The sequence below is a fragment of the Numida meleagris genome, chromosome 1 (assembly GCF_002078875.1).
Source record: "Numida meleagris isolate 19003 breed g44 Domestic line chromosome 1, NumMel1.0, whole genome shotgun sequence".
NCBI lineage: Eukaryota > Metazoa > Chordata > Aves > Galliformes > Numididae > Numida > Numida meleagris.
The window spans coordinates 54,418,892-54,441,665 of record NC_034409.1 but is presented as its reverse complement, the minus strand read 5'-3'; the positions used below and the strand labels follow the sequence as shown (position 1 = coordinate 54,441,665).

The 22,774-nt window shown below is 42.9% G+C and overlaps 2 protein-coding genes across 3 annotated transcripts in view; both read left to right on the top strand.

Moving 5' to 3' along the window:
- The window catches only part of RFX4 (regulatory factor X4), a 91,384-nt gene extending 85,487 nt beyond the window's left edge, over nucleotides 1–5,897 (top strand). The window contains exon 18 of the mRNA XM_021386770.1: nucleotides 4,503–5,897. Coding sequence (XP_021242445.1) covers nucleotides 4,503–4,775 — 273 coding nt within the window. The 3' untranslated portion in view covers nucleotides 4,776–5,897. The remainder of the gene's footprint in view (nucleotides 1–4,502) is intronic.
- RIC8B (RIC8 guanine nucleotide exchange factor B) overlaps nucleotides 10,432–22,774 on the top strand; it is a 33,434-nt gene continuing 21,091 nt past the window's right edge. The window contains exons 1-3 of one of the 2 annotated variants that reach the window (XM_021386760.1): nucleotides 10,526–10,608; nucleotides 12,545–12,592; nucleotides 18,097–18,169. Coding sequence is in view for 1 of the 2 variants with exons in the window: in XM_021386751.1 (XP_021242426.1) it covers nucleotides 10,516–10,608; nucleotides 12,545–12,592 (141 nt within the window). In the remaining variant the exon portion in view is untranslated. Of the gene's footprint in view, nucleotides 10,609–12,544; nucleotides 12,593–18,096; nucleotides 18,170–22,774 lie in introns of both variants that reach the window. The other variant, XM_021386751.1, reaches the window with a different exon arrangement.

The following is a 22,774-nucleotide window of genomic DNA, read 5'->3' as shown; positions in this document are numbered from 1 at the left end:
ACTTAGAGTGTCTTGAAAACTTCACCCAACCTATCTGACAGACTGAGATTTACTAAGCTTCGTTTTGTGGAGCAAAGGATCAAGCAAAGGGTTATAAAGAGCAAACTGATTAACAGTTCCAATGCAGACATTTTTGAGATTTTGATCAGATCTTCATGAAGCTAATTTTGAAGTTAATTTATAGCCAGGCCTTAACAGTAGCTATAATTTCTGGTATGAGTTATTTGCAAATCTTAAAGCAGTGGCTAACACAGAATGCTATCTTACAGCATTCGGCAAAAACGTGAGCGAATGCACTGCAAAGTCAGATCCACATTCATAAGGAAAACATTTTGCTGTTTGGACAGCAACACCTTTCACCTCCATGCATAATCAGTCAGTGAGCTGAGGACACGAATAAGGAGATTATTCTCCATCCCCACACTTCAGGAATTCAGTCTTCACTTCTTGTTAGGACATATTTAATGTAATATTTTCTAAAATAATAATAAAAGACGTTGAATTAATTTTTCATTCTTGGGCAAGGCCTTAACAATAATCTTCTTAAAGTGTCCCAGACTTAAAGGGCTTCTTGTCTAGGTCTGAGGCAGCAGTTGCAGCAAGTGTGAGTTAGCCCAGAAAATGGTAATTTCCTGTCAAGAGCCCTCCAACAAATGTCGCTTTTATATCTGGCAAAGATCACTAGGCCCCAGTGTTTTGAGTTCAGCATGCTTAAGCACTCTTCATTAAACCGGATGTAGAGTGTGAAAGGTGATTCAGGCAGCATGGGCAGGCATCCGCCCAGATGGCGATGCTTTGGACACTCCAACAAGGCTGAATAGATGCTTCACTGGGTGAGTTAATAGTCAGGCAGGGGCCAATGAGTACTTTAAAAATATTGTCTTTCAATAGTCTCTTCACTGTAGGGAAAAAGAAGTCACTGACTCATTTGTGATTAGCTGACCTACCATTACAAAACTTTCCGTCTTGCATTCAGTCATAACAGAATTTATTGTAAAATACTAGATATTTAGAGTCCATGTTATTTTCAAGCAATTATTCCTTTTACATTCATGACACATTCATAAACACAGCTGCATCGGGTGAGCTTGATGAGGGGGAAAAGCAGCGCACTGTATCCTGTCCCCTTATGCACAGCCATTAGCTCTGCCTTCTAGAAGCCTCAGCATGGTCTCTTGACTGCAAATAGGAAGGGGATTATCTTTCCTTTCACTGCATCCTGAAGTTCATTCTGGGAGCCAAGGTTTCAATCCCAAAACAGCACAGTTTTTGTGAGTCCAAACTACCTAGAAGACATTAGGTTGCTTCCCCATGTAAAGTCACGTACAACCTGGAGATCCAGCACAACATCCTCACAGTTCATTGTGTTTGTTTTGCAGATGTATTGAAGTTTCACAGTCTACAAAATAAAAGCAAATACAAGCCCCGGTAAATATAAGCAGTAAATGTAAGCCCCAGCTGAAGCTGGGGCACGTTTAAGGGGTATGAAAGCAAGTAATTCCTCTGTTCTGAAAGTCACAACATCAAGGGAAAATTGCACGAAGTCAGGAGAGCAAAGCATTCTGTTAACAGAGCAAATCAGTTGTTACACTGGGAAGAGATGAGAGAATCATTGATGTATTATGGAATAAGTATAGATTAATTCTTTCTAAATAAACTACTTAATACAAAAACTCACAGTGACTTGAGGTATAGATCAGTGGGTAAGAAAAGCATAGACCATGATAATTGTTTTCAAGTAAAACACTGTCTAGCTTGGCCCACATCTTGCATCTCCAAAGATGACAGTCAGAAAAGAATAAATGTGTTTTGTCTGGTGCGTTTTATTGTGGGGTTTTTTTCCCCAGTGATAGATCGTGGTCTTGGCTCCTACCACCTCAAAACATTTGTACACAGTAGAACATTTCCTAGCATATGAGATCTGCCAGGAAAAACAGCATATGGAGTTGACAACTATGAAAAAAGGACTTTTATTTAACTCAGGTCAACCTAATACACTAATACAACCTATTAACTGATGGTCTGCAGGAGGAAGGAAAGAGCCATCTTCTAAGGATCACTCATCTTTTGTTCTAAATATTTAGGTTTCACAAATGGAGGTTTGATAAATTCTCCTGGTGGCCGCAGACAGAGCACAGATGACTCACTGTTATTAGATGCCTGACTTTTTGACGGCTAAAGTTAGGTGAGACAAATCGGACTCTGAAGCTATAGCAAATCACGTGACAACTTGTTCTCTCTGAATTTGTTACAGCAGATGCTTTGTTCACCATGATGTTCTGATGAAGGCAGTCAGCAGGCATAAGCGTGAAAATGACTTCAATATATTGCCTGTGCATGTCTGCATTCTAAATCCATTAACTACTCTTCCAGGAGATAAAATATGAAAATCATTCTATTTGTTCTGGAACCTCTTATGTTTACTTAGAATATTTGCAGGTTGGTTGTTTCTTGACAGCGTGTCCTGTCTTTATTATAATGAGTTAAAAAAGCGAACCATGATCCCAAATTCAAATCTCCTTATGTAAAACCGCAAAGCTTGAGTTTTTTTGTTGCTGGATACTGGCAAGTCTTATCTTGTGCAGAAGTTTCTGAAAAGCCAAGAAGTCTGAAAACTGATTCTTCTGGAAGGGAATATAAAGCTTTCTGCAGTCAGTGCCTAAGCCCTGTCGAATTTTTCTACTGAAAAGCCTCTCAGTGGGGTGAAGATGGAAATTTAGATGATCTTGCACATGTTGACAGCGTTGCCAATACAGCTTATTCTGATAGCTGTATTAGCAGTTCCAGTTGTAGATCTGACATTTCGGTATGGTGCTGCCATTTGCTAGCCTTTTTCAGCAGCTGATTGCGCAGGTAAAGCCGCAGACTGTGTGGCGATGAGCTGTATATGCTAAATAATGCAGTGTACAACTTTGATCTCTTCCCTCTCATCTGCTAACTGGTCTGTCTCTGCAGGACACGGTGGAATATGCTAAATCACTAACTACGGTGTATTGGCCAAAAATAGTCTTCTCTTTCTCCTATTTAATTAGGAGTGGCCAGCATGTGGCTTTTGAGCTGTTCAAATACATTTGCCAAGGCAGGGCTGCCTTCTTGGCTGTGGTCTGAAGGGAGTCAGCAGAAACTCCTCATGGAGACATTGCTGTAATTGCCTCGGGGACCCACTTATGCAACTGATTAATGCCACCCGCATCCGGCAGTGGAGTAATGTAATGAGACCCCTTGGGAATCGCTGCCATCTCCCTCTGTTAAACAACTACAGCAGCTCTTCCCACAGCCACCCAAAATATAGGGAAGTAGTTTTACAGTCCTCAGCTGTACAAAGCTTTAGCATGTATTTTGCAAGTTTTCTAAGAGTCAGATGCAGGAGAGGTGACAGTCCTACTCTGGTGACAGCTTGTTGTCAAGGAAATGTCACAGTTTCAAACAATCCAATATAATGAAACTTAAAATTACGACACTTTTTGTATAAAAGTTACAGCCCTGTGTGTATGGATCCACTCACCCCAGTTCTGCCACGCTCATCATGTCCACTTGGGATGGCTAGAAACTATCTTGCCTAGCAGGTGTAAAATGTGGAAGATCCAAAGATACACAGCTGGTCAAGGGGAACAGGGATCCTCACCATCTCTGCGATGCAGATGGATAATATGAGGGCAAAGCAGGGAAAGCTGTTTCTTAAGCAGAGCACACAGATGATCCGCTCTTGTAAGACAGGCAATAAATAAATACTCTTTAAGCAAACACTTATAAGCACAGTTTGCTTCCTCTTGGTTGGGCAGCCTGTGGCTACAGGGAGCAAATGCTGTTCTCTGTTTTCCTGCTTATCCTTATCCTCAGCACATCTTCTCCTTGGTGGGAGGCATTTGTCAAACTTCTTTGGTTTCTAGTTTCCAACTGTCACTGTGAACAGCTGGGGAATAGAGAGATTCTTCTTCTGCGTGTCTCTTTTTGTAAGTTCTCCAATTAGCTGCCCACTCTGAGGCCAGACCATAGTATTCTTCTCCAGAAACCGGCAGGGTGGCTTGTGAGCATATGAAAGGGAAGGCACCTTTCCAGTAATAAAGATCCTTTTGCTCTCCTCCCTCAAAAGCTATTTGAATGACCGGGAGTCAGAACAATTAATGCTGTTGTTTTGTTTTGTTTTGTTTTGTTTTTTACTGAATAGCAACTTTTTCAGTAAAAGCTGTGAGAAAAAGATTAGACAAATTCAATTTATTTTTCTGCTGCCAGATATACCTGCCAGTAGCTAGCTCTTCGATTCGATATTTACATGTTGTGACTCCTTTGCAAGACTCTCACTGATACTTCAGTTTGACCTTAGGCACTTGTTATCTGATATTCTACCTTTGGCATTACCCTCAGGTTTTGGAGGGCGGCTCAATCACACAATTTTGTTTCTGCTAAACAAGGAAATGTGATACCACCAGCCCTCACCACCAGCCCTTACTTTAAAATTAAGTATGTGGTAAATAATTCTTCGTTTTTCTCCTTTGTTGTAGTACCCTTTCAACAGCCCAACATCAAGAATGGAGCCCTGTTTGATGAGCAGTACTCCAAGGCTGCATCCCACACCAGTGACTCCTCGCTGGCCGGAGGTGCCAGCTGCGAACTCCTGCTACACGAGCCCACCCATGCACTCCACAAGATATGGAAATTCTAGTGACATGTACACCCCTTTGACTACGCGCAGAAATTCTGAATATGAGCACATGCAACACTTTCCCGGCTTTGCCTACATCAATGGGGAAGCCACCACAGGTTGGGCTAAATGAAAATGACTGGCATCCATGAAGCCCGTATACTTAAAAGAGTTATACAAACTTGATATTATGTGGGACTTTACATGGACGTTCCTGAAGGGAGGTGAAGATGGAAAAGATCCTGGGCAGATAAATGTAGTTCATAACATGGGGAGATTGCAGACCAGTGTGACTGAATGTTCCTGTAGCCGAAAAAGGTTTTTGTGCTATTCTAGACATCTTTTTAGGCCAATCTGTGCCTTTTCTAATTCTGGCATGTGGGCCAACCCTGTGTGATGTCAATGTCAGTGAGCCATTTCCCCCCCCCTCTCGTATTGACAAACATTAATGAGTCTTACAAAAAAAGTACTGGAACAGAATCTATTTATAATTTGTGTTAAAGACAGGAAATTCACTGTCGGCAGAACTCTGGCATCTGTTTTTCTTTTAAGCTTTTAGTGCATTTCTTAAAAACCATTCTACCAAGTCACCATTTGTTCGTATTACTTCTTCTACCTGGCTCCTTAAAAGACATCTGTTGTGTAGATTTCAGTTTACACCTAACTTTGTATATTGATGCACCTTTCTGTTGATCCAGTAACTTCACAAAAGAGAAGAAAAGACATGTAGCATTGAATTATACACTGCCTTAATTTGACTATTATTCTTATTGTATATGTATTTGTGTTAAGTTTGCACAATCTGGAAAAAAATCTAACTTCTTTGGTCAGTAATGACGACGTTAAGAATGGACTTGGGGACTGGGAAGATATTGGATTCAGAGCCACATATGTTAAATGTGATGATATGAAGCAATTATGTAAAAAAGACAATGCAAACATGATTATTCATTTGATTACCTGTTGACAGATATGAAAATATTCTCTCAATTCCTTCATGTGGTGATAATTCTATACACTTCTACAAAAGCAAAATTCAAAGCTGTGCCTTTGAACTTATTCTGTACTGTGTATGTGTGGAAAAATGTATTGTATTTTGGGAAGAACTTTTCTTAGACATTTTCTGTCAGATTTGTAGCTATTTGTGAGTTTTTGTTAGATTTTATTAACATAGCTTTTTCTTCTGTATTATAAAATGCACCAAGCAACTGTGGTGGACTTATTACCCTATGGGTAAGAAATAAATAAATGGAAATATGACATCAGACATTTTAGTAATTGTTTTGTAAATAAAATCTTTGATAGCACTCAGTCTGATAATAACCACATTTATGCCTAAAAGGGACATACATGTTTGTACAGTTGTGCAAGATATATGAGGGATTTTCACAGTCAAATAAAGGTCTTGAATTTGAATAGATACGATTTAAACTTACTTGAATACAGAAGCTGCAAACCTTCAAAAAATCCTACATGTGACAATGTATTTTTTTATCTCACAAAGGACTTGTGAACGTGTATAACCGACAGCAAGCGAGTAGTCCTACAGTAGTGCTTCCAGCTACAAGCCACTCCATTCTGTCTCTCAGATGATGACTTTATATTGTTTGGTTTATGTCCTGCTACTGTTGCTCACCTAAGTCGGGATATCGACCCAGGCAGGTAAGATATGCTATTTTATTTTCTTTGTTGTAACTTATAACAAACACGTTGCTACTGGAATACTGGAAATGGGAGATTTCTTCTTCCTTAGATGAGCAAATAAAGTGGCAAAATGCTAAATATTGTGTATTCAACCAGGGAGTAAGCTAGTGAGCATTCAGGCTGTAAAGTAACTATGGGAGTGAATTGGAAATCTTGAAGAACTGAGGGACAAAGGGTGTTCCAGGCCAGGTTTAGCAACTGTTCAGGCTCTAAAACATTCAGTCAAGGTCCTGGTAGAGTTTTCAGAAACATAGCAGGAGGCTATCTCCACCTTTAGGTACCCGATTAAAATCTTGTTTCCTGGGTGTCACAGACCTTTTCAAATTTTCCTCATCTCACCTGGTGTTGTTACCTAATATACAGTCACTCTTCACTTTCATTAAGTGATGGCAGGACAGAGGAGATCGTGTTTAGGATAACTCATCTATTTAATCTCATTCAAGCTACCTTCAGGCAAAACTGTCCACACATGAAGAAGGTAAGTCATGTGGGGAAGATTTAACAGCCTGTCTTTAGCAGCTAGAGTTCTATTGTGCTTGAGACCGAAGTCCTACTTTGCATTTTTTTTACTGAAGGTGCTTAAATCAAAGCACTGATTCTGGCCAATTAATTATTAATGAGCAAAGAAACATCTACCTCATCAAGACTCTGAGAAATGAATATGGAAGAGGCAGTCACTAGAAGGAAAAAATCCACATGCTCTTCCTCGGTGAATTCCAAATCTCTGCATTGCTTCACATCCGACACAAGCCCACAGTGATGCCTTCACTCATTTCCTATCATTGGAACGCTCCATTAATCTCCAGTTACCTAAAGGACTGCTGACCACAGCCTGCCACGGTCTCTCTGAGGACCGGATGTATTGATGAGACATTTGTGGGCAGAAGTTAGCATGAATTCAAAAGCTGGAACTCAATTACCTTGCCTTGAAGAGCACTGCAGATTGTCGGGGAGGTTGTTCAGGAAGGAGGATGGATACTGAACATGGGGCAGTACCAGAAGTAATATGGGCTTTCTGAGTGGAGAACTGTAATACCATGTGAGAAGCACTGGGAAAGGGAATTGCGACCAACAGCAGCACCACAACGTTCTGTAATCAAAAAAGACCCTTAGAACTGTTCTTTTCACAATCAGTCAGACAGAGCTGGATTTTTTAAATCTTTTGCAAAAGGACCCCTGCAATCTTTCTTTAAATATATATATATACATTGGATGCCACAGGAGTCTGAACATGTGCTTTCAGCTACCTTTGAACAACTTCCTGAGGAGGACTTTGAAATTTAAACTGGACTTTCATGTGGAGCAATATATAGATCACCGAGCACAGCTCTACAAAGGTCACCATCACCATCTGTGCCAGCAGCTCCACAAGGGAAAGTGGGCCCCCTCCTTGACCATTGCAGGTCAGAGCCCATCATATTAATATAAACCACCACAGCTTTCAGGTCACGGGGGTATATACCAGGCTGTGAAGTGTGGTGGCTCAAGAGAGGATGATAACCTCTGGGTAGAATGGTTGGTTATGGGCAGGAATCTCATCCTAGTACAAATTGCCAAACCTCCTTGAGTCAGAGACTGAAGACTGTTAATTAAGCCTTTCTCTTGACCATGGTAACTAAAGTGGATGTTTCTTGCCTAGCCAAATATTTATGTGTAGAGGGAGTAAACATGCAAGGTACAAATTTTTCATTAGTTTTCATACCACATGCCAAAACATTCAAACTTGTTAACTCTTTCTCACGCTTCCTTCCTTTTTGTTTCTGTTTTTCTCCTTTTTCTTTTTCCTTCCCTTCCCTTTCTTCTTTTCCTCTCCTCTCTTCTCTTCCTTCCTTTCTTCCTTTCCCTTCCTTCTTCCCTTTCCCTTCCTTTGTTACTTCCTTCCTCATTCTTTCTTTCTTTCCTTTTCCTTTTTTCTTTTTCTTTTTCTCTTTGCTAGTTTCACTCTTCTCTCACATTTTCTAATGTTTTCATGCATTATTTTTTTCAGTCTAAAATATATAAGAATATATATGTAATAAATACAAGATGTATTATAGCAAAACTAACATATGTAACACATCTGTATATTCATATAGCTATATACACACAAACACGTATGTATGTGCGCATATAAAAATCCACTACAATTCTTCAAGATTTTTCATTACCAGATTAAAAAAAGACTCAGCGGGGGAAGAGCAGTGAGAACTCCATTCACAGGCATGAATCCTGTTTTTGTCAGGCTACCTCTTGCTGCTAAGGTCACTACCCTTTGACAAAAATGGCCTCTGACCTCCCCAGCCTCACAATTCTGTTGTGACTGACCCTGAAACCCATGAAATTCAGGGGCAGACATTGCTTTGGAAGGTTTAGATAAAGCTGACTAACATGGGAAGGGCTCATGGTATGCACTCATCTGAAAAGGTCTGGCAGTTCTTTGGTAGAGGATGCAATTTATTCCGTCCCCCTCTTTCACTGAAATCCTAATCCTTCATATGCTGCCTAAAGTGGAAACCAAAATGCTGCAATGATGAATAACAATGTGCCTTTAAAGGTTCAGTAACAGTTTTTTAGCCTTTATTTTTAGTTTTGGGGTTTTTTAAATTTAATTAAAAAGACTCCAATTGACCATATACAAATAAAATGAATATTTTACTGTGCTGGGAAGTAAAACTAAGCAGGCTCATGCTTTGTAATACAACAGTAAATCAAACAAACAAAGGATTATTTTGATTTCCAAAAGCTGCATAAATATACACGTGGTCTTGCCTACAAAAAAATGGGTGCACACTTCAGACTGGATTATGCTACTCCTTGCAGTCCAAAGACTCTGTTTTGTTTTTGCATCTCAGGTCAACCCATTGCAGAAAGAAGCCCTGACCAGGATATTCAGATCCTAGTACAGCTCTGTATCTTAAACACACACAGGTGTACAGAGTTTTATTACTGTGGGGTTTTGCTGTTAACTGTTAACTTAACAGTGTATCATTTTCAGCTCTCCCAATTTTGGATTTTGACAACAGGGCACTTTGTGAATGGAAATAAGCCCCATCTTCGTAAGCGTTGCTTAAACCTAGAGTCTTGTAGTGCTCTTAGAGATGTAGCCAACCTGTGTGCTGACACTGCAGGCTCTCACCCAGCACGTGGTGTTGGCCCACTCTGCCCTCTCAGATCTCAAGAGCAAAACCCAACAGTGGGGACAGTCACTGGGATCTCAACCCCCCACCTTTTTCTTGCTCATATCCACATAAACACCCTATAGAGAATATATTAAACCCCTGTGAAAGGACAGGCAAGCAGTTTGGGGAAGGCAATCTCACAGAACGGACACATGGGCCTTGTGGTATGTGGGCATACAAACCCCAGGGGGTGCATTGCCCTCGTCCTCCAGCTCATATGGGTTTTGTTTTGCTCCCAAATGTTATGATGAAGCACCACTTCAGGGACCAGATGGAGACTCTGCCCTTCAGTGGCCCAGAGACACTCAGCCTGTGGGCTCAGGCCAGCAGCAGGCACCATTTTGTGCAGAACAGGTGGGTAATGGGGCCCTGCCACCCTCGCGCAGGGAGAGAGGCCGCCCTGCAGCTATCATGCACCGGAGCAGCCACTCCTGGGCACGGAGCAGGTGCAGCAAAGGCACCATGAAACGCGTGGTGTAAGTGCTATGCCTAAACACCAAGGGAAGGCAGCTGCCCACACTGCAGCAGGTTGTTCGCTTTGTGGCACGAAAGGGGCACACAGCACAGAAGGAGGCAAGATGAGGACAAGCCTAGCGAGGAGGCTACGCGTCGCGCTGTCGTTGTGTCGCTGGATAACCGGGAGGCCTGCGGGTCTCCAACCTGCTCTCCACACCTCCCTCCACCGCCCTTCTCGCCAAGCGCCGTCGGGGCTGCCCGCTACGGACTACAGCGCCCATCATGCCACGCGGCACGAAGCCCGCCGCGCGCCCTAGAGCCGCCTCGCTTAGCATGCCGGGAGGCGTAGTTCTCTCCTGGAGGCTGGGCGGGGCGAAAAGGAAGGCAGCCAATAGGAGGGCGCGGGGGTGCGGGCTATCTCTCCTCACGGCCAATAGCGTTCGGGCACTGCCTGCCAGTCAGGAGGGTTTCCACGGGGAGCGTCGCGTCACGTCACGTCGCGTCAGGGGGCGCGGGGCAGGAGGTCGGGCGTGGCGGCTGCCGGCGTCGGCGGCCATGGAGCTGGGCGCGGTGCTGGAGGCCGTGGAGGGGCATAGCGACGCCGCCGCCGAGGCCGCGGAGCGGGCCCTGCTGCGGTACAACGAGGAGGTAACGGGCCGGGGTGGGGTGGGTGTACGTGGAGTATGAGGGCTGTCCTGCGGCCTGCCCGCCTCGAGGGGCTGTGACCGGCAGGTAGCCCTCGGGAGAGGCTCGGAGACAGCCCCGGAGCGCCTCGGGTCCAGCTCCCCCGGCCCGTTCCCGCTGCTGTGCGGGGGCTGAGCCGCCCTCGGGCGGGGCTCTGCCGGGCAGCATCCCACCTGTCTGCTGCTGGCCCGGGGTTTGGCTCCGGGTGTGATCCGAGCGCAGCTGTGTCGAGCTGTGCGTCTGCCGAAATTCAGGGGTTTTGTGACAGGAATGAACGTTTCGGTTTTTTGTTCGAGGTTCCCATGGCTGAGGTGAGGGGAAAAATCGAAGGTGGATGGGTGTGTTCTTGGGTGAAGCCCAAGGGTGGGGACTGCAGCGTGTAAAGGGCACTGCCTCTGCAGGACTGTTATCTGCGGAGCCCGCTGGACTCATCTGCTTTAGCTCTTTGAATTCTAAGGCTCAGAGCAGGGCTCAGATGAGGGAACCTTCCGTCTCCTGTGTTTAATCTCAGAAATGACCCTGTGTTAAATGCGTTGTTAGGAAGTGTGCGTGCGCACGCATTGCTTCTTGCACTTGCTGCGCTGTGTTCCTTGCCTTCTTGGGAGCTTCACCAAATGAGTTTTTTAGGCTTAAGTGGAATTCTCAAGGACAGTGAGAGCTGGCACACTTTCTGCTCGGGGATTTCTAGCTTTTAAACAGACTTCTGGAGTTAGGTGTGTGGCTCAGTGCTTCTTTGGAAGTGGGTCTCAGCGTGATGTTTCACTTACTGTGGTGTTCAGAATTTCACCTTAACACCTCCTACATCTAGTTCTGTGCAGTGCTAGTGGCTCAGATAGATTGCTGGGGGGCCAGCAAAGGCTGGGCAGAGTAGTCCAGGTTCTAGGTCCTCCTTCCGTTTCTTAGTCTTCTTAAGTAACAAACTGTTTTTACTGAAGAGGAGTGGTAAATGTAGTTTTAAGGTACAAGAGACTATAGAAAAGCTGAAAGAACTCAGTAGGAGAGAGGAGCGAGAGTGGACCTGGCCCATTTGTGATGCTTATTTTATTCCAAATCTCTGTTCTTTCTCATATTATTCCTTTCTTGTTAACCTTATCTTGGTTAACTGCTCATCTTTCCCTGTAAGCTGCCTGTGGTTGGTGTCTTCCTGAGCTTGTGTGGTTCACTGGTGGTGCTGGGAGCCCTGTGCCAAAAAGGAAGTCATTTAGGGCTGGAGCTCCTCTCCTAAGAAGACAGGCTGAGGGAGCTGGGCTTCTTCAGCCTGGAGAAGAGAAGGCTGTGAGGAGACCTCATTGCAGCCTCCCAGTATTTAAAAGGGGATTATAAGAAAGGAGGAGAATCAGCTTTTTTCTCAGGTAGATAGTGATAGGACAAGGGAGAACGGTTTTAAGCTCAAGGAGGGAAGGTTTAGATCAGATGTCGGGGGAAGTTCTTTACAGAGAGAGTGGTGAGGTGCTGGAATAGGCTGCCCAGAGAGGCTGTGGATGCCCTGTATGTGGGAATGTTCAGGACCAGGTTGGATGGTGCCTTAGGCAGCCTGGTCTTGTTCCAGATCTGGAGGTTGGTGGCCCTGCCTGTGGCAGGGGATTGGAACCTGATGGTCCTTGAGGTCTCTTCCAACCCAAGCCATTCTGTGATTCTGCGATTCCTGCCGCCCTTAGCTTAGAAGTTCTTCAGTGTCATTAACTTGTGTTACTCCTGTTCTGTACCAGCAGCAAGGTAACTGAAGCTGTTGGTCAGAGGCACTTGTGAAGCCTGTGCTGTTGGGTAGAGTGGAAAAAGTGCACTGGTTGACGTGGCTGCTCTCTTTAGCTGACACTGGTTTAAATCAGACCTTTAAAGTTCTGTAATTTAACAGCTGGTGTTCATGCATAACAAATGTAATTATTTTTTTTTTAAACAGAATCGAGCTGTTTTCAGATTTGATCCAGCAGATGAAGAGAAAAGAAAGGTAAGTAAAATAGGCTGCTGAGCTCCGTGTGTGCTCTGGTTAGAAGTAGAACAAAGGGATGCAAAAACTCCAGCAAAAAAATCTCTGTCTCAAATGAAATAGCAAAGGAGAAACCCATAAGCGATTTTCTGGAGTACATGTTTGGTGGAAGAAAAATAAAGATACAAACATTTTGCAAGACGTTTTTGTTTTCTCTCTTTTCAGTAGGTAGCAGTACCCCAGTATTTCTTGTCTCCGTTAGATAGTTGAGTATTAGTTGGTGAGATGAAGGGGTGAGCGTAGAGCTGTGAAGCTGCAGGGCAGACAGCACTGCACCAGAGTGCTCCTCCAAGGGAAGCTGTCATCATCAGAACACACACACACACTGTGTGCGAGGCTGCCAAGGTGGGCAATGTTTTTCTAGCGGGGAGCTGTGCAGGTGTGTCAGCGCCTGACAGGTCCTGTGAGATTCATCCACGTCTTTGCATTTAAGGCTTCAACTGCCCTTGACTGCCACCCCCTGTTATTTTTATGACATAATATGTAGTGACAGACCCCCTTTTTTTTTTTGTCTAATTAGATTTTGGGCTGATTTCTGTAATTTGAAATTTCAGTAATTAGAGTGCCGCTGTTGTCTCTCATAATTCAAAATAAAACAGGAACAAATGTTGCATGGAAGTCTTCCCTGCAGCGTTCCTGTAGAATAGGTTTGTTTCACAAACCTGGGAGCTCCCTGGGAAGTGTCCTTTCGTGCTTTCCCTTTTGCATTTTACGGAACAGCTGTTACAGACTTAAGGAGATCTGACATTTTTTTTCCGCTCTTGGTGTGTGTAGCTTTCTTGGTTTGGATTTAGGTCTGTGTTAAATGTGAAGTTATAGCAGGATTTTCACAGGCAACGCCTTTACTTTGTTATAGGATTTGGAAATTTCGATCAATATTGAACGCTATCGTTGAGCGACAGCCAGCATGACAAAACTGTCAAGCCTGTGCCTTTAAGCTGAATGTTCTAGAGGTGGACATAGAGGTCTGTAGTGTTTTATTCAGTGCTGTAAGGCTGTTGCTGTAGTTGGTTGGGGTTTCTGGCTTGATAAGAAGTATTCTGAAAGTACTTGATAGAATTTTAACTTAAATTGGTTAAATTCTTGCACGTTTTTGGAGCAAATTGCTGGTCTTTCTGTGATATTGACTTAAGGCTCAACAAAGGTCATCAAGGAATATTTAAGATAGCAAACAGGCTTACCAATTCTGTACTAAACAATGTTTTTTTTCTTAAGTGTGTGTTTTTGTAGTGTTACTTTCTCAATAGAAAGGACCTTTAACTGGGGTGCCTTGGTCACGTAGGATTAAGGCAGCTTTTGGTTGTATGTGCATGGTAATGAAAAGCTGCATCGTTTTGTTGTTGTTGTTCTTGAATCCACCCTCATTATTCTCCAAAAAGCAGATGATAAAAATGCCCTGTCCTGGTTTCAGCCGAAACAGTGTTAATAGGACACCAATGCTTTGGCTGTTGGGTGCTGGCCACTCCGTGGGTCAGAGCCAGGGCAGGTGGCCTAAACGAGGCAAGGGATTGCTCCATGCCATGGGATGTTAAGGGGAAGGCTGTAAAGCTGTGGTGAGTTGGCTGGGGGCACAGCTGGTGCTCGGGGGCTGCTGGGGGTTGGTTGGCAGATGGTGAGGCGCTGTGCTGCTGGTGGGCAGGCAGCTGTGGTGTTGTTGGGTGTTGGTTGGCAGGTGGTGAGTAATTGCATTGCAGCTATGTATGGTATCACTGCATTTCTGTTTTCATTTTCCTTTTCTGGCTTAGTAAATAGTTTCTATCTCAACCCGTGAGCACTGTTTTGTTTCTAACTCTATCTTATCCCACCTGGTGGTGTGAGTGAGAGAATGGCTGTGTGGTGTTTAGTTACCTGCTGGGCCTAAACCATAGCAGAGTCCTCTGAAGAGATGCCACTAAAAAACTGTATGCTTCTAAAGCTTCGGAAGTTGTGCATGCAGACATACTCTTAATCTTTATTCCTCAGTCACCCCTTCCACCTTATTTTACATGGAGGAGGAGAGCGTGTCCAGGTTGAGAAACTGGTCACGAGAGAACAACAGGAATTAAGAGATGTGAAGCCAAGCTGACAAGAGGCAGTGAGGGTTTTGGGTGGTAAGATTGGTGTGCTTGCGTTTTTAATACAATTACTTAATTGAATATGTTCAGTATCCTTAGTGTCTGTAAAGCATTCAGCATTCTGCTCTCATCCTTCAGTTAAAGTCAAAAAAATAAAAATGGTTTAGATTGGAAGGTAAAATAGTACCGTGTTCTCCTGAGGTTGTCTCCAAAACGAATGGGATTTGCTCACGTACTTCATGATGCAGCCTCGTGCTAATCAGCAAGTCTCATTTTCTTGTTTAGTTACACCAAAATACCCTAGAATTGATAGAACTCACAGTTCTGCTGTTATCAGCTTAAAATACTTGCAGCAGAGGAGAGTTTAGATGAAGGGTCACAATCCATAATCAAGTTGTGTATTGGACTAGAAGTTCTGATGCCAGGGAGAATACAGACAGAAATTTGCTAGATAGCAAAAGTAGCAGTACACGCTTGTTAGCAGTCTCTTCTTGCATATTTGGTTTATTTGTGCATAAGATTAAATTTTCTTTTAGTTATTCCATCTGGCAAGCCTAGCAGACATTGTTGTAAATCTTTCTGGGCAGTGCAAGAGTAGAAGTTAAGGATGAACAGCAGAGCAGTGCATGCTTGGTTCTTTCTCCTCTTTGCTGCCTCACCACACAGCTTTAGCCATGATTTTAAGCTTTTAAGGTTGTGTCTGTAGTGTAATTGTATTTAATGTGTTTGTAACTGAGCTTTATGCTGTTTTATAGTGGATGCTGTTAGAGAAAGAGCACCCCATGTGCAAGTGACATGCTGTGAAATATGAAAGAGTAAGGTCAGAATTATGACTTGATTACAGAGGCTGGATGGGTCAGCCAGCAAAAGCTGTGTGGTCGTGATGTGGCTGATGAATCCCATGCTTTTAGGCTGTACATTGGCAGCCAGTTTGTGACGCTGAGCTCCTGCAGGAAGGTGGGTTGTCCCTTTTTGAGGACAGAACAAGGCAAGGCTGTCCTGCTTGATGAGCAAATCTATCTGGACTTAGCCACTGGGCATTACAAGCTTGTTTTCTACCATCTTGTGATGCACTCATAGGAGCTGTGGCTTGTCCTGGTTGTGTTTTGTTTAATGATGTGTGTCTGTGTTGATGTGTGCTGTGAGCTGCAGAAGGTACGTTTCTGGTAACCTGGGGAAGGGTCACAGGCATGGTGTCTGTGTGTGGTACAGCAGGCGTCCTAGGTGATGGCTGCTTGGTCTCATACAAAAAGGAATGTTTTCCTTCGAACCACTTTCTCCTCATTTAAATAGCGGAGTAAATGGGCTTAGCTTTGTTCTCTGTCATTTCTACCTTGACAAACTCAAATCCTGCTTGTGGAGTAGTAGCACTCTTGTGCTGCTTGCAGACTTAGAACAGCAGGAAAACCACAGCGTTGTTGTAGCCTGGAAACTTCCACCAGCACTGATTTCCTGGTTACCAGGGCATGCAGCTGGAAGGAGCTCAGCATCGTTTCCCTGGGTGATAGAACAGGGCTAATCTGTCCAAGGTAGTAAGCAAGACTGGCTTTTAAATTGGCTGAAGATGAATTAGAGAGGGGAAAAAAGAAAAAGCAAGCAGCAGCCAAATGTAAGAGCATTATTCATAAGCTATATTCTTACCTGAAATTATAGAACGTTTATGATTTATGTATTTCCTCTTATGTTTTGTCTGCTTCACCACTGGTATTACTTAGAGCACTTGGTTTTCACATTACAAAAAGAGAAAGGGAGTGCTGATAATCAGTTTGACAGCTCTTCTCTCCTTGTCACAAGAAAGCTGTCTCCAGCTTACTGTGTTGGGTCAGCCCTGTGACATACAAATCTCAAGTCAGAATGTCTTTGTGTACTCTTAACTTACTGCTCAGGTTGACTTTGAGCATAATAGGTCTGAAACTGAAAGCCTGCTTTAGTGGACTAAAATTTCCAGAGCAGCCTCCTCCTCACACTGCTGAATGTTTTAAAGGTGTCAGAATCGATGATGCCAAATCCACAAATGTATTGTGGGACTCTCCCTACTGGTTAAATTCTTGGGAGATTCCTTAAGGCTGTGGGCTGTATGCATTTGAACTCTGGAAGGATGGAAGCAGTAAAGTATGTTATTGTAGCAAGATGCTGTCATATGTGATATAAAAAACCAGTTGTTGATAGATAGTACTGTTGGCACTGTGACACTTCTGGGAGGTCTGAAGGATCCTGCAGGCACAGAGGAATGGAGCTGCTTTGCTCCCAGTAACTTCAGTGCAAGCTTTTAAAGTCTGCTGGTGAGTGTCCTATAAAAACATTAAGCTCAGGCTCTCCTGTGGGCGCACTGTGTGGTATCTCAGTATTAATTGTTGTTGTTCTGGCTTCACTGAAATCTCTTAAGGGAGTACGACTCTGTGAAGGAAAAGTTACAAAGTGTCCTTCATTAGTGGTAAGCATTTGTTCTAATTCCTTCTGGTCCTGCCCAGTCCCACCCAGCCTTCTCAACTTGTTTTACATTTTATGTCAAGACAGCGAAACTCATCTCTCCTTTAAAACCCTTCTTAACCACTGGATTACAGAGGCTGTATGGGGCTTTCCCTCTCTGTGTTTGAGAGGGAGAAAAGCAGGGCTGCGTGAGTGCACTTTTGCAGAATTTCACCTCACCTATCGGTGACGGATGGAACAAAGGCACCTGGTTTGGTTCTTGACAGCACAGATTAATGCATGCTCCTCACCTTACTTATGGAGTGCCACCCAGCCTGGGCTCAAATATTCAGACCTGCAACTTGAGCCTCTGCCAAAGAGGCCAACCTCCTGCTGTCAGTGCAGGCTGAACTATGAGATTTCAAAGTGAAGATTGAATCCCCAACGTGTACGAGTGTACGCCCTCCAAAAACTGGATATGACCTTCTCAGAGAAGGTTATCTAGTTCTCTCTTTATTCAACACAGTTGGATCTAAACACTAGATGTTATTGTCCTAACTTGCTGAGAAAGTGAAAGATTGAATTATTCCAAATAGTCTTGAGCTTACTTTCTTAATGCCTTGGATGATTGATTTTGAAACATAATGGCACAGTAAAATTGATTAGCTTATTCTTTTAATGCTGCTCCTCTTAGCAGAAATGATGAGCCAACTTCTTACTAAGCAATTCCATGTTATGCCTCCCTGGTCCTGAAATCTCTTAGTTCTGATTTGCCAAGAGCATAGTTTCTCTTTAACTCTCTACAACGCATATTCAATGCAGTCTAGTGAAAATTAAAAAGAGAAAAACCCATGTAAAATGCAGCATTTTGTGTTACATGAGAAGGACTTTTCTTTTAAGGGAAGCTTCTGAATAACATGGAGAGCTACGCAGACCTACAGTTTTGAAAACTCATGTCCAGTTCATCATAATTATTGCTAACGTTTTTATCTGCACGTGTAGATGCTGCTGTGAATCTTCATGCTTACAGCAAAGTAGAAGATAAGTTTGAGGAACAGATAGCAATACAAATGAGGTAAGCAACAGCAGAGCTATGTGACCGATTGAGGAGATGCATTTCGTTGGAAATGATTTTGTCACTGACCAGCTGCAGAAATAAGTTGAATTAAATGAATCAAGAACGTGCTTCTGTTGAACTTCCAGAGTGAACTTAAACTCAGATTTGAAAATTATGAAAAACATGGGTCAGAAGAGGAACTAGAATGATTCCAGCCAGTGCAGGAGAAGGCAAGCATGACTTGGTACCATGTGCCATTTGTTTAGGAAAGTGGGAACGTCGTGTGCTCTGACCTCACAATCCTTGTTGAATCCAAAGGTATCATGGCTTCTGGTTCACTTGTGCTAAGACAGTAAGCATACGCTCACTATAGTGTCTGTCACATTATTTCTCAGCTCTTAAGGAAGGATGAGGAGGACTCATCTCGTTCTGTGTCCATTCTTAAAAAGAATAAATATTTTGTTTTCAAGTTCAACCTCACAAGTATGGTTAAAAAATAAGTAACAAAATAAATCTGGTCTGCTCACGTTGCTCTGCATGTGGTATTGCCTCCTCCTGGTCTGTCAAGATGAATGTGTTTATACCTTGGCATACACAAAGAAGTCCTAAGAACACTTGACCTGAGAATAAGTGAAGATGTTACAAAACCAGGCACATCTCCTGTGTTCTGCTACTGTAGAATTTCTATTCTCCGTGGACTCTTCTGGCAGTTCTGTTAGGAATATGGTCTGCTACTAAGGAAAGTGGAAAATCGGAATAAGATGTATTTCCAAGTTATTTAGCAACAGGTTTTTTTTTCCTTGCTTTAATTAAAATGTGAGTGATAAGCATTCCTCTTCTGGTTCTTAGAGTATCTATGGCATACGTCAAAAATAAAAATGCAGAAAATGAGAAATACAATGATAACATTATATTTCTGTAATGTTTAGCAGAGTTCTTGCTCACCTTTGAATTGCAGCTTGTCTGGAATTGAATAATCTGTATCTAAATTAAATTTTTTATGCAGTAAAGCAGTACTGCTTGCTTGGATTTGGATACTCACAGAATGGAAACTGTATTGCTTTGTTTCTGCTCTAATCCAAAGGCACGTGTAAGTAGAGAGAGTGATTTGCCAGAGGGGAAGAAGCAAAGGAAAATAGTTTTCTTTTCTCACTGAGACATTATTGATGCTGAGAAGCGACAGTAAATTCGTCTGATGTAGTGTAGTCAAAGTTCAGTAGTCCGTGAGCTAAGAAAAGTGGGCATAGGTCAAGTGTGCTTTATAAGCGTCTGCTTCAAAGAGAAAGAGGAGATGGAAAAGGACCTCACGTCCAGGCACCACCGGACCAAAGAGCAAGATTGTGAAGTGTCCAAATTTTCAGTAACTTCTATTATTCCCAACTGAGATTGAGCCAGGAAAATAGAAGCATCCATTAAGAAGCACCTCTGTTTAACAGAGGTTGCCTTAAAAAATGCGATTGGCCTGTAAATATGAATGGTGACATGGAAGTAAAGCAATAATACTTTTTTGCCCAAAGCCATATAATAGATCTATGGCTGAGCAAGGAAGAAAACGCAGGTGTCCTGTATCTCAGGATGTTGCTTTCTATATAGGATGGCGTTGCTTCTTAGCATCAAGTGCTTGTTTATGCTGTCAGGAGGAAGGATCAGAATGGATTAATACCTTGCTTGTCAAGACAAGATGACAAATGACTATTTCTGGACTTTGTGCTTCAACACACAATAAAATTCTAAAATGTGTAAATATTACTTATGCTGCAGCATGGACAAAAGGAACACTGTGTATTGCTCTTTCTTCAGCTTACCATTAGCCCAACAGCTGAGAACTCTTGAGTTTTAGAGAAGTGAATGTATTTTATAACTGAAAAAAAAAAAGTTTGAAAAGACTAAAAATGACCTTGTTTATGTGTAGATGTGAAAAACAGGACTTGTGAAAGTTGCAGCTGCTTTCTGAAAGTTGAAAATATAAATAGCAAAAGTTAAGCTTGTAGTTTAGTGGGTAGGAGCAAGCCCCTGAAATGTGGACGATCATAATATAGTATGTGAAGTGTGGGGGGATGCCTCACTGGTTGAATTCTTTCACTTGCTTTCGTTTCAAACCAACTAAGTAACGTCAGCACCCATTAGGTTATGCCATGCTAATGTGCAAGGTGGGGGGGGGGGAGGGGGAAAGCACCGCCTGAAGAAAATGAAAAGGGTGATAGTGCTTTTGTGGCTTCTTCCTTTTCTGTTTCTCATCCCTGTACGACCTTGACACCGTGAAGAAAACAGAAGCTGTGGCTTTTGGTTTTGGTTGTCTCCAAGGCAATTTGGTCTTGTTCCCATGCTTCAGAAGTTTCTCTGAATCTGGATCTTCAACCAGCTTCAGATCCTCTGAGTTTTCCATGACTCCTATTGGCACTTAAGATGAACCAGCTGAGTTTCACTTTCTGATACCAGAAGCAGTGCAAGCAAGAAGCTGTACGTTGGTTCCTTTAAAACTGCTCTTGATAGCTTGCTAGGGCCTAACTGGAGAATTTTGTAAGAATTTTTTCGTGGATTTCTACTCCACGAGTCCTACATCTTAGAAATATATATATATATTTTTTGCTCTAATGACTAGGAAGCTTAGTAACTTAGTCTGAAGTGTGTAATGGTTTAGTTATTAATGTAGTATGCGTAGGAGTGCGTAATGCTTTTAAAAAGAACCTCTATCCTTGCTTATGTTGTAGAATCTTTTATACAGCCGAGGCTTCGGGAAGGTGTAGGAAATGAAGTACTGTACAAACATACAGATTCTTTTTTTTTTTCCAAGTTTTAAGTAGGTTGCTAAATCTCAAAACATCACTTTTGTTTTCAGATCAGTGTCTATCTTAATTACAATTAATCACACGATTCATTTCAATTAATCATAGGTAAGAATCTGCTGCTGCTGCGTTTCGCTAAGATCTGAAGCCAGGAGGTGATGGTTTTTATAACCTTTAATTAAACTGCAAGGGTAGTCTTCAAAGGTATGGAGGGAGGTAAGGCTTCCGTCTCCCATGGCGAGTTCGTGGGAGTTTGGTTCCCTTTGGGATCTGTCCCGCAGCGCTTCTGACATTTTGCGGTGACGCTTCCCTAGCAGCAGGTGGGCGCAACTTACTGACAAGAGATGGTGGAGGCTCCCTTGGATTTCAAAGACAGTTGGTTCGGATCACATCCTTTATGAGTTGATCCCTGTTATTTGAAGTCCCGTCAGAAACCTTCAGTGATTTTTATGTTAGCACTAGTCGTGAGTTTGTAGTACTGCATTTATTTAGCCTAATAGAAACGGGCTTAGGCAGGGGACAGGATAAACTGGCGTTTTCCTATCTGGAGTTCTCTGAACTGTCTGTTCAAGACCTGTTGTATATCACATCATACACACTTTGTGGCTGTTGCTTCAGCTTGCAGAGTGAAGTTAATTGTGTGGAAAATTCTTTTAACAATAAAGCAAAGTTCTCATAAGGAGGGAAGCTGTGTTCAGGTAAATTGACTGGGAGTCTAGGCTGGTCACTTCTTCTTTCCTAAATGTTTTTAATTTATTTTTTTTTTTAAACACCTCGAAGGTGCCACCTCCAGAAACTTTTAGGTCTCACAAACTGTGCTTATGGCAGAGGGCTGTACAGCTCAGTGGGAGCAGAGTTAGGTTAGCATCCTCTTCTAGGCATTTGCCCCTGAAATTCATGAGGTACAAACCTATGCTCCCATAGGGCGGTCAGCTGCAGTTTCTATAAACCTCTAACCAAGAATTGTCATGTTGCTTGTGCAATACTAAGAGGTGGAGCTCACCCCTGGTTTCCAACTCCTACTGGCTAGGGCCAGTCAGAGCTGCCCAGATGGAGTCAAGGCCTTGCCTGGCTGGGGCATGCTTTTGGGTGGGCTTCACCCCAGGACAAGCATACTTCCAATTATACTGCCTTTGTTTACAGAATATCTTTTTAACACTGTTGGAGATTTTTTTTTTTATCCCTTATTCTTCTGGAGCATCTGTTCTAGATTTGCTCTAGACAACCTTTCTTCTTTATTTTGGCTTTAGCTGTAGTTATTGCGGTAACGAGGCTCTGCTTGTCACAAGTGGAGCTTTGTGATCTTTGTGCCTGGGTGTTGGGGTGCTGTGCTCCCCACCTTTCTGGTGGCAATGAGAGGTGCCATTCCAGAGACCATTCCCTTAGCACTACTTCTTACTAACACTACTATTCTTGTAGGCTCTTCTATCATTTTCATATAAACATATGTTGCCTGAAACTATCGTACAAGTTTTGTGTCTTGAGATGACTTCTGCAGCAGGACCGTTCGAATCAGTTGCTCTTCTGCTTCATTGGGAGTTTTCAAGGCAGTGGTCAAGACACAAAGCTGGAGGGTGAGAAGCAAGGAGGAACTGTGTCCTATGAGGCACAGTACAGTCGATACTACCTCTTACATGAGAACTTCTTCATAACTATACCTGTATGTAGTGTTGCTATAGTGAACATAGGGCATAAAAACCCTACGGAGTCCTCTATCATCCAACAATCTCTTCTGTCCTGTCTTGTTTCCCTTTTGATTGATTTTTCTCATTGCTTCTTTCCGTCATATGAAAGTTGATTCTCCTTTAATTCAGGTATTGCTGTTCTGAGCTGGAGA